At 37.9% G+C, this 14,358-nt stretch overlaps 1 protein-coding gene across 2 annotated transcripts in view; it reads right to left on the bottom strand.

Moving 5' to 3' along the window:
• The window catches only part of LOC102304798 (copine-8), a 47,400-nt gene that overhangs the window by 16,350 nt on the left and 16,692 nt on the right, over nucleotides 1-14,358 (bottom strand). For both annotated transcript variants that reach the window (XM_005935594.3, XM_005935593.3), the window contains exons 3-10: nucleotides 10,931-10,994; nucleotides 9,560-9,663; nucleotides 8,802-8,906; nucleotides 6,746-6,787; nucleotides 5,836-5,911; nucleotides 2,942-2,998; nucleotides 1,334-1,395; nucleotides 1,001-1,047 (exon numbers count right to left, since the gene is read on the bottom strand). In XM_005935594.3, the coding sequence (XP_005935656.2) occupies nucleotides 1,001-1,047; nucleotides 1,334-1,395; nucleotides 2,942-2,998; nucleotides 5,836-5,911; nucleotides 6,746-6,787; nucleotides 8,802-8,906; nucleotides 9,560-9,663; nucleotides 10,931-10,994 (557 nt within the window). The remainder of the gene's footprint in view (nucleotides 1-1,000; nucleotides 1,048-1,333; nucleotides 1,396-2,941; nucleotides 2,999-5,835; nucleotides 5,912-6,745; nucleotides 6,788-8,801; nucleotides 8,907-9,559; nucleotides 9,664-10,930; nucleotides 10,995-14,358) is intronic.

The following is a 14,358-nucleotide window of genomic DNA, read 5'->3' as shown; positions in this document are numbered from 1 at the left end:
AGCATGAATCCAAATAACCGACAGTATTTGGAAGCTGTGGCGGCGAGGAGGTCACTCATACTATAAATCTTGCACCCCTTGCAGGACTATGCGGTGACACATCTGCCAGATAATAATAATAATAATAATAATAATAATAATAATAATAATAATAATAATAATTAGAAAACCAAGGGTGCTCTGTGGCCCAGATGAACATGGTGTATTAGATTTGGGTCACAATAATAATATTCATTTGAAATGAGTTCAGCGTTGGCTTTGGGTTTGAGAAAACTTGTAGCCTACGGCTTTGTTTGCGCAACATTATTAAAGAAATGAGACAGCTGTAACAGTCTGGAACAACCTGTTTTACAAATAGGATCAAAGAAAAACTAATGAAGATAATATGCATACATTATAAATAGATGCATCACACCACTATTACTTTACAGTGTGGGAGCTGCTTTGATGGCAGCACAGAAACTCATTAATATCTCTTGTGGCAGAAAGAAGTCTCTAAAATTGTATAACATATATTGACTCACTAAATCATCTTTTGCTGAAATGAGAACATTACTCATCCCTGACAAAGTCATCCGTGCAGAATAGCTCATTTTGTTTGTCTGACGTTAAGTTGTTCTGATAAATGCATTGTGGTTTTCCTGTGGGTTTTATAAACCGCCACTACATGAACACAACAATCTAAACTGAAAATAAATTTGGGCAAAATGTGGGAGTAATGGCTTTCGTTCTCCAGAGAGGCAGAAACTTTTGGCTAACAAGTAAAATCAAGCTGAGCTCAGAGATTTAGAGCAACAGATAGCGTTCTAATAATTATCCAGCTTTCAGCCGTTCTATCTTCTTAGTCAAGTTAAGGGGTGAAGAGCCATCAAATGAGCGGATAAGCAGTCTCTTAAAGGTTCAAATCATATAAAGGTCTGATCGTTAGCCTGCAACATTTTATCTGTTGATACACTAAAGAGATTTCAATAATATGTGGACAGAGCTTTAAAACACTCACCATTTGATGCTGTGAAATCAATTGCCACTGTGAAATTAATCTGAGTCCTACAAGAAATAAAAGAACAGAATAAATAAGTCACATGAGGAGAAACAGAGAGCCATCAATCGAGCCAGATTATATGATAGCATGTTTCAAAGCACGCAGCATGAGCAATTAAGCAGCAGGTTATCGGCAGCTGTCTGTCTTCATTTTGGAAGTGGGAGATAAAAGGCAGCGGCAGTCCTCTCTGCTGCGTCTACACTGCTAACTCCAGGCCATTCAGAATTTAATGATGACATTAATGTTGCTGCCTAATTGAGTACTGTATGCTATCAATTATTGTGACCTTACCCGCCTCTGATGTAGTCCAGGAAAGACAGCTCAGTGTCCACCAGGCAGGACAGCAGAGTGACCTGCAGGCAGACATGTGCGCCAATTAGACAGGAAGTACTTGTGCAGTGTGAATCTGTCACTGTAGCACCTGATTCTCTGATGAGACATTTTTACACCACTGATCAAATGTTTCTAACATTTATTTTTTAGGGCTGTGATCTTTTCTGTTTTGCTCCACTGTGGTTTTTATGCTATTTTATAATTCTAATAGTATTTTATTAAGCTAAGACTAAATAAGACTAAACACACCAACACATGCAGAGATGACATAGAGAAAATAAACCAGATTAGGATTTTTTTATCTGCATGTGCGTGTGTGTGTGTGTGTGTGTGTGGGGGGGGGGGGATTTGCTTTTGAACCCAGATGAGCATGTAACATCACCACAAAAATTCTGCACTGGGAGCTTCATGTCAAGCAGCTCCCATAGAAGCAAAGTGCAGGTGGCTCAGAACTTTTTCAGCTCATGGTACAGATGACAAGGTGTGTGTCGAGATGCCAGAATTAAGGTAAAACCATAAAGGAGAATCAAGAAGTGCTGAGAGCGAAAAACCCCACCAAGGCAGCACGTTCTCTAGGCAGTATTTACTTTTAAGGAAACTGTTTTGTATTTTCTATATCTTGATTTTATTTTCTTTGTTCTTGTAGTTCAGTAAAAAATAATGTAATTTTGGTCAACTTGAAACAAAGACAGATGTGAAATGTTAGAGTGAGGTCAGAGGTCAAATATGATATGATATTTTAATGTAAACTATAATGTGATATTTAGAGTCCACATAAACCAGCAGCATTTCCTACATGTTGGTAACAAAAACAAAGTCAGCAGAATTTTAAATGTAGTTTTAAACATAAAAGACATTTTATGAGTTTTACATGTTTGACCTTGAAGAAGAAAGAAAGAAGTCCAAGTAATGTGATATTTAGGATCAGTATATATCATTATATAATTCTCTATATGCCAATGTTTTGTCAAAACAAACAATGGCAGTAAGAAATAGTTTAACCATATATATAGTATCATTATATAGACTTAGACCTTGAAGGAGAGGTCAGAGGTCAAATGTGAAATATTTCAAATTGTTATCCAGTACATTCCATATGAGGACAATATACTTGTAAAAATTACAGTTTTTAAGTTATAAGGCTTTTTTAACTAATAAAATATTAAGTTGACCTTGAAAACAGTGGATGTAAGCCGATTCTTAATGGACTGTTAATATGACGTTTGCACCACTGTAAGGAAAATATGAGAAAACAAACCAAACATTTCTGAACATTGAGGGGGATATTTGAGAAAATAACCTGAGATAAAATCCTCTATACATCTCACCAATAAAAAAAATCCATTTTTGATAAGGCACTTTAATCCTTAAGTTTAGCGATGATAACAGTAAACATCAGATGCTTCACGCACATAAAAATGAGGATGGCACTGTTATGATATTGCAGAAGAAAGGTTTTAGGGAACATTGGAAGTACAGAATTTATATGGCATCACTTTGTATCGGTACATGGCATGAAAGTTCAGACAACATATTAGGACAACTTGAGTAACAATAACAGCATACCGTTCCTGAGTTTTGGTACTTTTTCTTCTTCTTCCCCTTCTTCTTTGGATTTAGCACCTGTGTAGAAATCAGTTTGAATCATCAAAACAGATTATTCCATAAATTAAAACACATGCCTTCTTAAAACTAAACATGTCTGAATCTCCATCAGCACACTGCAGTGGGTGTTACTGATGGAAATAGCTCTGTTTACTCTCCCTCTTCAGATTCATGTATTCCAAATGCCACAGGACACTGCTTCCAATAGAGGCTTCCAACAGAGTGTACACACTCCCCAAACATTTTTCAGAACATGTTCACACACTTCATTTTGTATTCTATTACTTGTCCTCTGCTCAAGGAACAATTGATTTTCTCTGTTTTGGAGAAAATTAAAAACTGAGCTAAGGATTGATGAAGCTGAAGACAGCACTGGTCTAAATGATTTGATAACCCCCAGTTACATCACACGAGAGTGGAGAGAGCACCCTGCTCTCCCCACATCTATTCTCCAGATTATGCTTCATAGTTTTACTGACTCTTAACTTTCAGTGATTTATGCTTAGCTTGAACACGGCTGATACACCAGTCAGCAAACTGCAACGAGGACAAGAGGGAAGCACAGCCGTTTAGGGAACTTGCTTAACAGCGTGCAGTACACATATTAGTGAGTTCCATCTGGATGGCTGTATATCAGCCTGTTAATCACTGTAATTAAAGAATCCGTGTATAATCCCAGCTATAATGCTCCATTTCAGTCTTTGGAATACAAATGAACACAACAATAAAGTGAGTCTTTTACATTTTAGATTATTATGTGAGCTACAAATAAATAACAAGAGCAATCAAAGACTGTATAGAAAAGACTATTTCTACCATTGTTTTCTTTTTACAATTTGCTCGTTCAAATATGATGTGAAATTAGCAATTTTGTCCTATCAAGCAATGCTGAGGAACTCTTGCCAAAATTGTTGGATCCAGACTAGAAATTCACTTCTAACTTGCCCTAAACGCCACCTCACGATCAAGCAGAAAGATATCCTTGAACCCTGAAACAAACCTCCTTGGGACAGGCAAAAACTGCTGAAAACTATAGGAAGATAATATACACTCCCACTGGTGAGAAATGACACTCGAAGGTGGCTCTAGAAAATGTTGACTCGGACAAAACTCAAACATAACGTAAAATATGCAACTCAGAACATGTGCACCTGGTATTATAAACTACCGGATCAAGGTGATGCATCGTATACTGACAATCCACGAACGTAAGAGCAGTCAGATTCCAACCTCTGATGAATGTGTTTGTCTGGTTTTATTCATCTAGCTTTCTGGCCCCAGGGGGAAGAGAGACAAAACTTATGTTCACATTACACAGAAAAAAATGACTTTTCCTGACTTTGAGCCTGTGCTCACGCTGCAGTGTGTGGGGAAAAACTACTGTAAATGTTCTTCTGTATGGACGCAATGCTGTGATTAAAGATAGAAGTGAGCCTCATCCGACCCACTTCAGTCCCACAGACCTGCAGTTCTTTACTCTAGTATTCCAGTTTTTCATGATAATGTCAATTATTTTTATTTAATGACTTGATATCATTACTTAGCTGTTTCTTTTTATTTAGTGCTTTGTAGCCTATAAAATTTTATTAGATCGAAGTATTTACTTTATTTGTCATGGCACCAAATTTAAAGTATTAAACCTTAATGGCACTGAGGTTGAAAAATACAGCTGTCCTGAGCATGGCATGAACTAAATCATTTGTTTAAACTGTGTGACCACAGTTGGTTTCAACTTGAAAATATAGCATGAAAAATGTGTACTTTAAATCAGTGAAAAGTGAATAAATCCAACAATAATTTTCTAATCTTTTGTAGACTGACCACAACATAGAAGCTTTCCAGATCACATGTCCTCCTGGTATTGCTCTAATTATTGTGCAGCTTCTGTTGTATACTAACTGTTGTACAGAGATTACGCTATAAATGCTTTGAAGTTGCACAATGTGTCCTATATTCAAGTGAAAAACTACATGCGTTTGAATTATTTCCACTTTTTTCAAAGCATTCTCTTTGTTAAAAATGCCCGATCTCCTGCATGGACTAGTTAAAATGTTTGTGAGGATATTTTTTAATAACAACTTGCCTCGGGTATGTTCAGTTTGAAAATGGGGCACAGCATTTTGCTGTTTCCAGGTTGAATGACATGTTTTATTTAAACATTGTGCAACGGCATGCAACAGTGGGTAACAGTCTCTGAAGCACGTTTTATTCTCGTTCAGTGGGTGTATCAGAGAGTATTACCCTTACAGTGTTGACACGTAAGCTGTGTAAACCCCTCACATTAATAATATGTTAACACCGCTCTACGAGCTCAAATAGCTGTTTGAAGGTTCATGTCTTGGTTAGATATCTGGATCAGGTGACCCTGAATCCTCCCTTAGTTATTCTGCAATAGGTGTAGGCTGCTGGAGGATTCCCATGATGCACTGAGTGTTTCTTCTTCAGACACCTTTCTCACTCACTATGTGTTAATAGACCGCTCTCCACTGAATCATACCTGTTATTAACCTCTGGCTCTCTTCCACAGCATGTCTTCTATCCTGTTTTCCTTCTCTCACCCCAACCGGTTGCAGCAGATGGCCGCCCCTCCCTGAGCCTGGTTCTGCTGGAGGTTTCTTCCTGTTAAAAGGGAGTTTTTCCTTCCCATTGTTGCCAAAGTGCTTGCTCATTGTTGGGTTTTTCTCTCTATGTATGTATTGTAGGGTCTACCTTACAATATAAAGCGCCTTGAGGCGACTGTTGTGATTTGGCGCTGTACAAATAAAACTGAATTGAATTGAATTAGATATCGTGATGAGAGAATAATGAATAATTAATATTATGAAAGGTGTGGGGAAAAGGAGTTGGATTATCACCTCATAGATGTGGAACTGTGACTGGCTTCTGGACATTTCCCTGTAGCTTGTACTGAACTCTCCGATGAAATCGTGGCTGTAAGAACACACACAGAGTCACATTAGGCCATTGCTAAAAACAGGAAACACTGTAGTAAAGCTGTGTCAGGAAAAGTAAAAATAATAATAATGACAAGAGGAATGGTCCAAATGCCTGCTAGAGAATAACAGATTGGATCAATTTGTTTGTAGTGTGCATAATATTTGAAGTCTTCTTCAAGGAGCAGGACTATCACTGAGAAGCTCATTGGTTACTGTAGGCGTGGGTGTAGAAACCATTTATGTAATTTCACAGAGATAATCAGCAGAGTTGGAATTCAGGGTCAGATATTAATAGGAGCTCAGGGCAAAACGCCCTTGAAATGTCACAAACTGTGTATGAAATGAACAATGAAGGGGCAAACTGTGCCCCTGAGTACTGGGAATTCACTTGCTTCAAAAGATAAACACGATCTTTATTCCCTGCCTGACACCATGAAGGTAACCATTGAGAGACAGTTCAGAAAATATTAATAATTAATGTGTTGTATATTTGAAGTAGAAGGGAGCGTTGTCACGTGCAGGGCTCTGCTGAGATATTTTTCCGCAGTGTCTACTCTTTAACAGTGAAAAACAAGAGTGTGTATAAGGACATCCATTTTGGAGAGTGGTCTGTTAGCAAAATCCCAAAAGCACTTCCCTACTTTGCACATATGCTCTGATGTTATCAGGGCAGCTTTTTTGGATTTTAAGAACACACAATAACAGTCTCGCTGGTATCTCTCTTTTTAGAATGTAGTTTTAATACATTAAATAATGATACTGCATAAATTCATGGACCATTGCACCACACACTGTAGCTTTAACATGCAGGAAAGCATTGCTCTCTCACCCTCCATCTCTGTCCCAGTCGTACACCTCCACCTTAATGCTCCTGTGCAGAGAAACAAGTGGATTGAGTGAAATCCCATTAAGAAAAATCAATCAGCACCACAGATTTACTATTTTTCTGTTTATAGAGCTGGCCACTGGTCTGTGGAATGCACATGTCCTCAGCAAAGAGAGGAAGTTCTAGACAAACTAAAGAAGTTTCTACATCTCCTTTCTAAGACTACGGTCTGGTAAGCTTTAATGCTTAAATGTATCCAGGTTTAGGTTCCAAATCTTTAATCTGTAGCTGTCACCTTAGAAATAGACACCTGTACAAAGAGTGCACTCTGCAACAAAATAAAATTAAAATGTTAATTACAGCTCTGTGTTCTAACGATTTCTGAAGCATTTAACTGTAACAGTATTGCATTCTACTGTTATATTTTTATGCATGCTCTTTTATGGCACAGCAACTCTTTCATGGCATGCATTTTTAATTTCTCTCTGCTATTTGGGCTGATTGGGACCTGATGAATGTAAAAACAAAGAATTACCTGATTTATTTATTTTTTTAACCTGATTTTTGTTTCTGAAATTCATTTTAAATTTTGATAGAACAGTGGGAGTATAATGTCCTCGTACGAGGATATCAGGCACTTGTAGAGCAAAATTTAGTATTTTGGTCTAGACAACCCAAAATGTGATGTCCACATATGTGGATGCCAGGTCCTAGGAGGTTAAAAATAAATTATCCATGAAAAAACAAAGTTTGACACTCATATCTGTTGACTGTAGTCCTTTAAAACAATTGAAAGAATGGCTTATAGCTGTATCAGTCAGGACTTTCTGAAGATCCAAGTTGTCTAATTTTATTTCCGATTGGATCTTCATGTTAATGCTAACATGTCAGAACCTGGTCATTTCTGTAACTCTTCTATAGCATTTTCTTTAGTTTAACTCCTGGCCTGTCGCACTACCTGAGTTACACTGTACTAAAATTGTAAAAACCTGGGTAACTACAGTAAACTGTCATTAGCATGCATCATTTTTCTGCAAGCTAACAGTAAGGAAGCGCTTTACTTACTTACTACTTATTACTAAATAATTTTTAAAAGGATCTCAAAGGTATGGAAGCCCGTTTCTGCCACTAAATTTAAAAAAAAAAGTATCCATAACTTGAAATTTTGAGTTATCTTTCTCAAAATTTTGAGTTATTTTCTGGAAATTTTGAGCTAATAACATATTAACTCAAAATGTCAAAAAAATTGACTCAAAATTTTGAGTTAATAGCTCAAAATTTCGAGTTAGGGCTGCCAATCGGTAATCTACGTGATTGTTGTCATTTCCTTGTTACCCGGAAGCTGAAGCCCTCAGCTACAAACGCTACAGCTAAGTTACCGGTATTACAGCCAGTCATGAATGCACAAATTGCTAATTATTTTCATCGTGGCTTCACAAATGATGGAATCTTTGTGTTATTAGCTGAATCACATGGCCTTGCTATCTACAAACGTACTCTCGAAAGCGCCAGTTTGTTGCGATACAGTTTTGAGTGCGCATTCCACATAGATTACTGATTGGCAGCGCTAACTCGAAATTTTGAGTTACTTTTCTCAAAATTTCGAGTTATTAAGTCAAAATTGCGAGAAAGATAACTTGAAATTTTGAGATATGGATACTTTTTTAAAATTTAGTAGCAGAAACGGGCTTCCATACAAAGGAGCTCCTAAACATCGCCCAAACATCTAGTTTACCTAAGTCTTGTCTGTGCCTATTTAGTATTCAAAGGACGATAAAGAGCTAAAAACTTTAACTTTCAGACCAAAACAGAATTAGACACACAAAAAGGAATATTAGCATATACATGAGTTATCAGCCAAATTATTATTTTAAACAAAGTTATTAACCCAGAATTTCTCCATCTGTGCCGCAATAAGAACACAAACAAATCCAAACATGTCTTGGCTTGACTCTGCTTAAAAATATGCTCACCTATATTCCTGTTCCTGTTGTGTATATTAATATTCTCTCCATTTAACTGTAAACATTCATGCATCCCCTTGTGTGTCCTACTATACCTGTCATAGTCACCATTACACAGCGCCCTGACGGGAATTTTAAAAGCCTGCCACACTGGATCCAGAGTATTCTTCACCACCTCTGTTTTGTGGCAGATGGTGTACCTGCGAGACATACAAAGTTAAAGAAAAAGACAAAACAAAAACAAAGCCCTCAGTGCTTCTTCTCCTTATCATTGAGGGAGAGCATCATTTAAAATGCGTTTCAGGAAGCTTGACCCTTAGCTGAAGAAACAGCTTCCAGTTTCTGTTTTATGAGGGATCAGGACTGGCTCTTTGTAACCACGGCTTGCTGCTGTTAAACCCTGCGGCGGAACATTTAGGCTGCATCAGTAAATACCCAGCTGCACTAAAAGAAAATGTGTTAAGTGCGAGACGCTGAAGTCGACTTGAATAAAAGCATCTTCAGGGCAAAGAAACTGCAACCTCCACACGCAGTTTTCACTTAACTCTGTCTTATCCATCCATCCTCTCTTTATGTTTCTCATGTCAACTCTGTGCTATTATTTCCGCTCACCTCTGCATCTACGGCTTCTGAATGGAAGGCATAAGTCACTCATACAACAGGAAGCATTATGTAACATCACACAGGCGGCTTAGCTCCTACTGTACGTCCTCCGTGTATAAGCTTTTAGAGCATTAACCGTCATGCTCGGAGTCTATATGTACTTCAGAAATTTTTGCATGTGTGTTTTTATGTGTATAATAGCTGAGTATGTAATCGCTGGATATCAATAAGAAGTCACTTGTCAACTTACGATCCGTCCTCGTTGCTGCGGTAAAACACAAGAAACGGATCTGATTTTCCGAAGAAATCCTTCTTATCCAGCTTGTTCCCACAAAACTGTAACATCACTGACTCCTAAAGAGGAAGAAAGGGACCAAAACAAACATGACACACTGCCTCAGAAGTGCTCTAAAGACATAAAATATGACCTGCTATTAATACAAAAAGTATTCATATTGGTCAATAGGATGGTGAAGACTTGTGCATGTGTGTTATATATATTTGTTTTGTGTTATTTTCCTTTTGATCCCATGGCTTTTTGTTTGGTGAATTGATTTAATTGATTGAATTGGTTGATTTTATTACACAGTCAACTGGCATCTCTGTCACTTTTATAATTAATTTATCTTTGTAGCAGTTTGCTGCAAAATGGTTCTTTGGTTTTAAAGGATTGACGCTAACACATGGGTCTGACTGTATGATGTTGTACAAAAATGTCAGCAAATAAAAGACTTGAGCCCAGAATATCAGAGAACTTCCCTTCAGAAATATCTGCTTTCTATATTAACTGAATGCTTGGGTGGACAGATTCACTACTGGGAGCACAAGATGATGCCTGCAGCACATTCAGGTTGCACATTTGCACTGTTGCAAGAAGGTCTGCTGTATCTCCCAAAACAGCCTCAAGAGTTTGGAAGAGATACTAGGAGATAGGCACAGGGAGCGCTGGACATGGCTGTACCATGCAGCAGGACCAGTGTCTGCTCTTTTGTGGGAGGAGAAACAGGAGAAGCACTGCCAGAGCCCTACAAAACGCCCTCCAGCAGACTACTCATGTGCATGTTTCTGGCTATATTGTCAGAAACAGACTACATGAACATGGGATCAGGTCCCAGCATCATTTATTGTGCACACAGCTCAGCACCATTCAGGACAGAGCAAAGGTCTGTGGCCACCTGCAAAACCTGCAAAAGCATTCCAGTTTTAGGGGGAATTTCATTTCATTAGCATCAAAAGCAGGTGAATTAACCAACAATGGATTATGTGTCTCACAGAGGGAGAAGCACAGTTTCTCATTTATAGTTATTGTTAAATATATGACTATATTGACGACACAAGTAACTAGCCTTTCTAACTAAGATGGGGGTATTTGACATTAAATTAAATGCTTTATTTTTATCCTTCCAACTCCATAGTGCAAAGTCGTGTGTAAAGCTTACGAATACGTGTATTCTATGTGTGAAAACAATATTAAAATGTTGGACAATTTTAGTTCGATCTGTGTGATTTTTACTTGAAGAAGACAAAATAACCCGAGAATACAGATAAATAAAGCACAGCATCTCAAAGTCTGAAAAGTCCACTTCAAAATGGCCAACAGGTGAACCAAACAGACTCTTACCCTGCAGTTGCTCACTTCTTCTGCTCTCACTATGATAGTGCCACATTTCTTTCCTGGGATTCCACTAGAAAAAAGAAAAACAAAACAGGAAATTGACCGCATTGATTCCAGTGTAAATGCTTTAAATGTAATCTATTTTACGCTGTATATGTCTGTTCTATTACTGCATGGATACTATATTTAGTGCTTCACAGTATTATTTGTCATCTTAGTTTTTTTTCTTAGTATATCTATACTACTCATTACATTTTAAACTGCATTTTGTCATTCTAATCTGAAATTGTGAATTCTTGGTTGTTCATCTTCCTGTGGCATTTCTTTTCACCACAGATTGGGGTTTTGGGCAAATATTTATGATAAGAATATTTAAGGTTGATCAGGAGTTTCAGCAAAATGTTGAAAATGAGAGAATTTCAGGAGACGCTGCATCTAATTTCTCCTCTTCATGTTTTCTCTTGCAGTCACTGCCTGATTGCATTTGTAAATATCAATTAATGCTGAATGAAAACCTTCAGAAAAGAACATCAAAGTAATGCAAACCACATCCAGTGACATTTCAGCTGAAATGTTTGTTTGCATCCTGAGCAGGCGAAGCGTAATATTCAGCCAATAAAGCCAAGGGAGGCTGACCACTAAAAATAGACAAAATGAATGCCACAGACCCCAGGCCTGCTCCAGAGTAAGGAAGGGTAGAGATCATTTATTTTGGCTAAGTAATGTCCAGTAATGCCAGAAAGCGCCTTAAACAAATAAGAAAATTGAGAAATTTATGGCTGATCTAAGCAAGTTTTTGACAATTTCTCCATCGCCTGAGATTCACAGGCATCTTTGGATGAACAGGGAAGCTTCAGTGAAATGAAGCCACTGTACATGGAGAGATTGCTCAGTAAGGGGCCAGATGGAAGAAATGGTGAGACAAAGAACAAAAAAGAGATGGACAGAGCCACAGAGAGAAACAGTGGAAGAACACAGTGCGTAAATCATGGAGTACAAAAAACTGTAGAGGAAGCCTGACACCATCAGTGCGTGACATCACAAGTGTCACTGAAATGGAATTTTAGTCTGTGATCCCCTTCAGTGCTCACAGTCAGTATCTTACACGTGTGTAAATTAGCCTCAATCTTATGTTCTTTACTGATAAAGCTATATGCTATAAAGCAGCTACACCTTCACTCCTAAAAAACTGATTCAATCTTGATGAAACTGGCACATAAATTACCCAGGGTATGTAGCATCAATATGGTGATTGACTCAACATTTACTTTGAATAAAAAGTGCAGTTTTTTTTTTGTGTATTTGTATATAGAAGCTGCAAAATCGAGGCTGTTTAGTGAACATGTGCTGTTTTTACAAACTTAAGTACACAAAGATTCAAAATGAGCTAATATTTTTCTTAAAATGGTACATGTTCTGGTTGTCACTAAGCAAATGACCCATATGCTGTGAGGGTATTGCAGAGAGCTGGGTTTGTATCCTCCCCGGGCCATTTTCTCTCCATCTTCCACTTGCTCTCTCTCCCAGCTTTCCTTTTGCACTCTCAACTCTCCTATCATAATAAAGGCTAAGAATTCCCCAAAAATACTTCTTAAAAATTGTGCATTTTCTCACTTCTGTTCTGTTATTAATAAAATATGGATTTATGAAATTTGCAGTTTACACAGTATTCCATTTTTGGAATTGGCTTTCCAAAACATCTGTGCTGAGCTTTTTCAATGATTACATTTATGTTAGCTTTAATTACCAAGTATCTGGATCTGTGCCATACACCAATACAGTTGCTGGATGTGCCTTGTGTTACGTTCACCTAAAAGGGGTCTAGGCGATGAGGGGGGGGAAGTAACAAAATATGTCCGTGTCAGAAAAAGGAGACAGAGGCAAAATGGATAAATTAAAGAGTTTCATTAAAGTTTCTATTAATATTCAGCTAAAAGAGACGGACAAGCCACTTTCACCATTTAAGGAAAAACAAAACTCAAGCGTTGGTCAATAAAGTAAAACGTAAGTCAAAAAGAGAGAGCAGCTCACTCGCTGTAACCATTCACATGGCACTCTGGCCCAGAGCTCACCTGTCCCTGAGCTTAAATCCCTTTAATTACTGATGTGAGTCAGCTGTGTAAAAGAGAAAGGGTGGCACCTCGGGCAGAAGAGATTGAAGGACACGCCCACACAGGCACCTTCAGGAGGAGGCCCTGCTAGGGCCGTAACACCTTGCTAACAAAGTAAGCTAACTTCAGCCGATAACTTTACATTCTCATCCAAATATTGTCACTTTTGGCATCCAGAAGTCCAGATGACAACAAATAAAATGCCACATTCAAGGGTTCAAAGAGGTAGTCCAAAAAAATAGTCCATCATCCATATACAGTCTATGGTTTACAGTTGTTCTTCTATTTTTGTTGTTGTTGCTGCTTTATTTTTATTTGTATGATCCAGAGCCACTCGACTGAGCAGGAGTGAAATGCTTTCAACTTGGGAAGGAGCACAAACAAAGTAACACACCCACACATACACACACACACACACACACAGCTGCCCAGACTTGCAAATATCAATTGCAGAATAATGACGAATATCTAAAAATATCTTCACAAATCCTAAAAAAAGTTACAAATAAAACATGTAGGTGCTAGAAAGAAAGCACAAAGACACAAATAAGCACACACAATCACAAATCTAAAAGACAGTGAATGACTGCGGGCAGAGATGATTACATAACTTAGTGACAGCAACACATTCTTACATCATATTTCTTGTGTATCATTCTTTAGGAAACCCATTCAGTTCCAACCGCTCGTTGATTCTGACACACACAGACACACACTCACTGACAGAGAGAGACACACACTAATGGATGTAGATGCCAGTATGGCCACTTACTTTCAGCTCACTCAATTTCTCCCTTTCGCTCACTCTAACACACACATATGCACACACAAAAAGGACACCCACTGGAGGACATGGGGATCAGACCATGGTTGGACAGCTGATGGCTCACTGTCTTTGGTGGAAAATTAAAACAAGACGAACAGGTTCTTTAGTTCTGCTCTGTGGGTTGAAGCTGCAATAATATCAGGATGCAGCTAACAACCAAAAAGAAGTCTGAAGACCTCTTGGAGAATTTACAAGAAAGCTTTCCAAGGAAACTTTGGTCCATGATTTATGAGGAGCCTTCGTGCAGTAAACAAAACTCTCACTTCTGTGTAATTTTAAATTGGGCTGTATTCGTGCAGTCGCCTTGTTTATATTTAAAGTATTAATGAAATATTTTTAAAGAACCTTGAACTGTTTTAGATTTTCTAAATACCCATGAAGCATTCAAAACTCATGAGAATATATTAGCAAATGTCTGTACTTTTGACTTCCCTATTTAATTTAAGACTTACATCTGGATACAAATCTGGATAGCCGATCAACTCCATCTAAAGGTC

This window comes from Haplochromis burtoni, unplaced genomic scaffold (genome assembly GCF_018398535.1).
Source record: "Haplochromis burtoni strain Fernald_Lab_line unplaced genomic scaffold, NCSU_Asbu1 Contig_197, whole genome shotgun sequence".
NCBI classification, from domain to species: domain Eukaryota; kingdom Metazoa; phylum Chordata; class Actinopteri; order Cichliformes; family Cichlidae; genus Haplochromis; species Haplochromis burtoni.
This window is presented reverse-complemented; position numbering and strand designations above follow the sequence as displayed.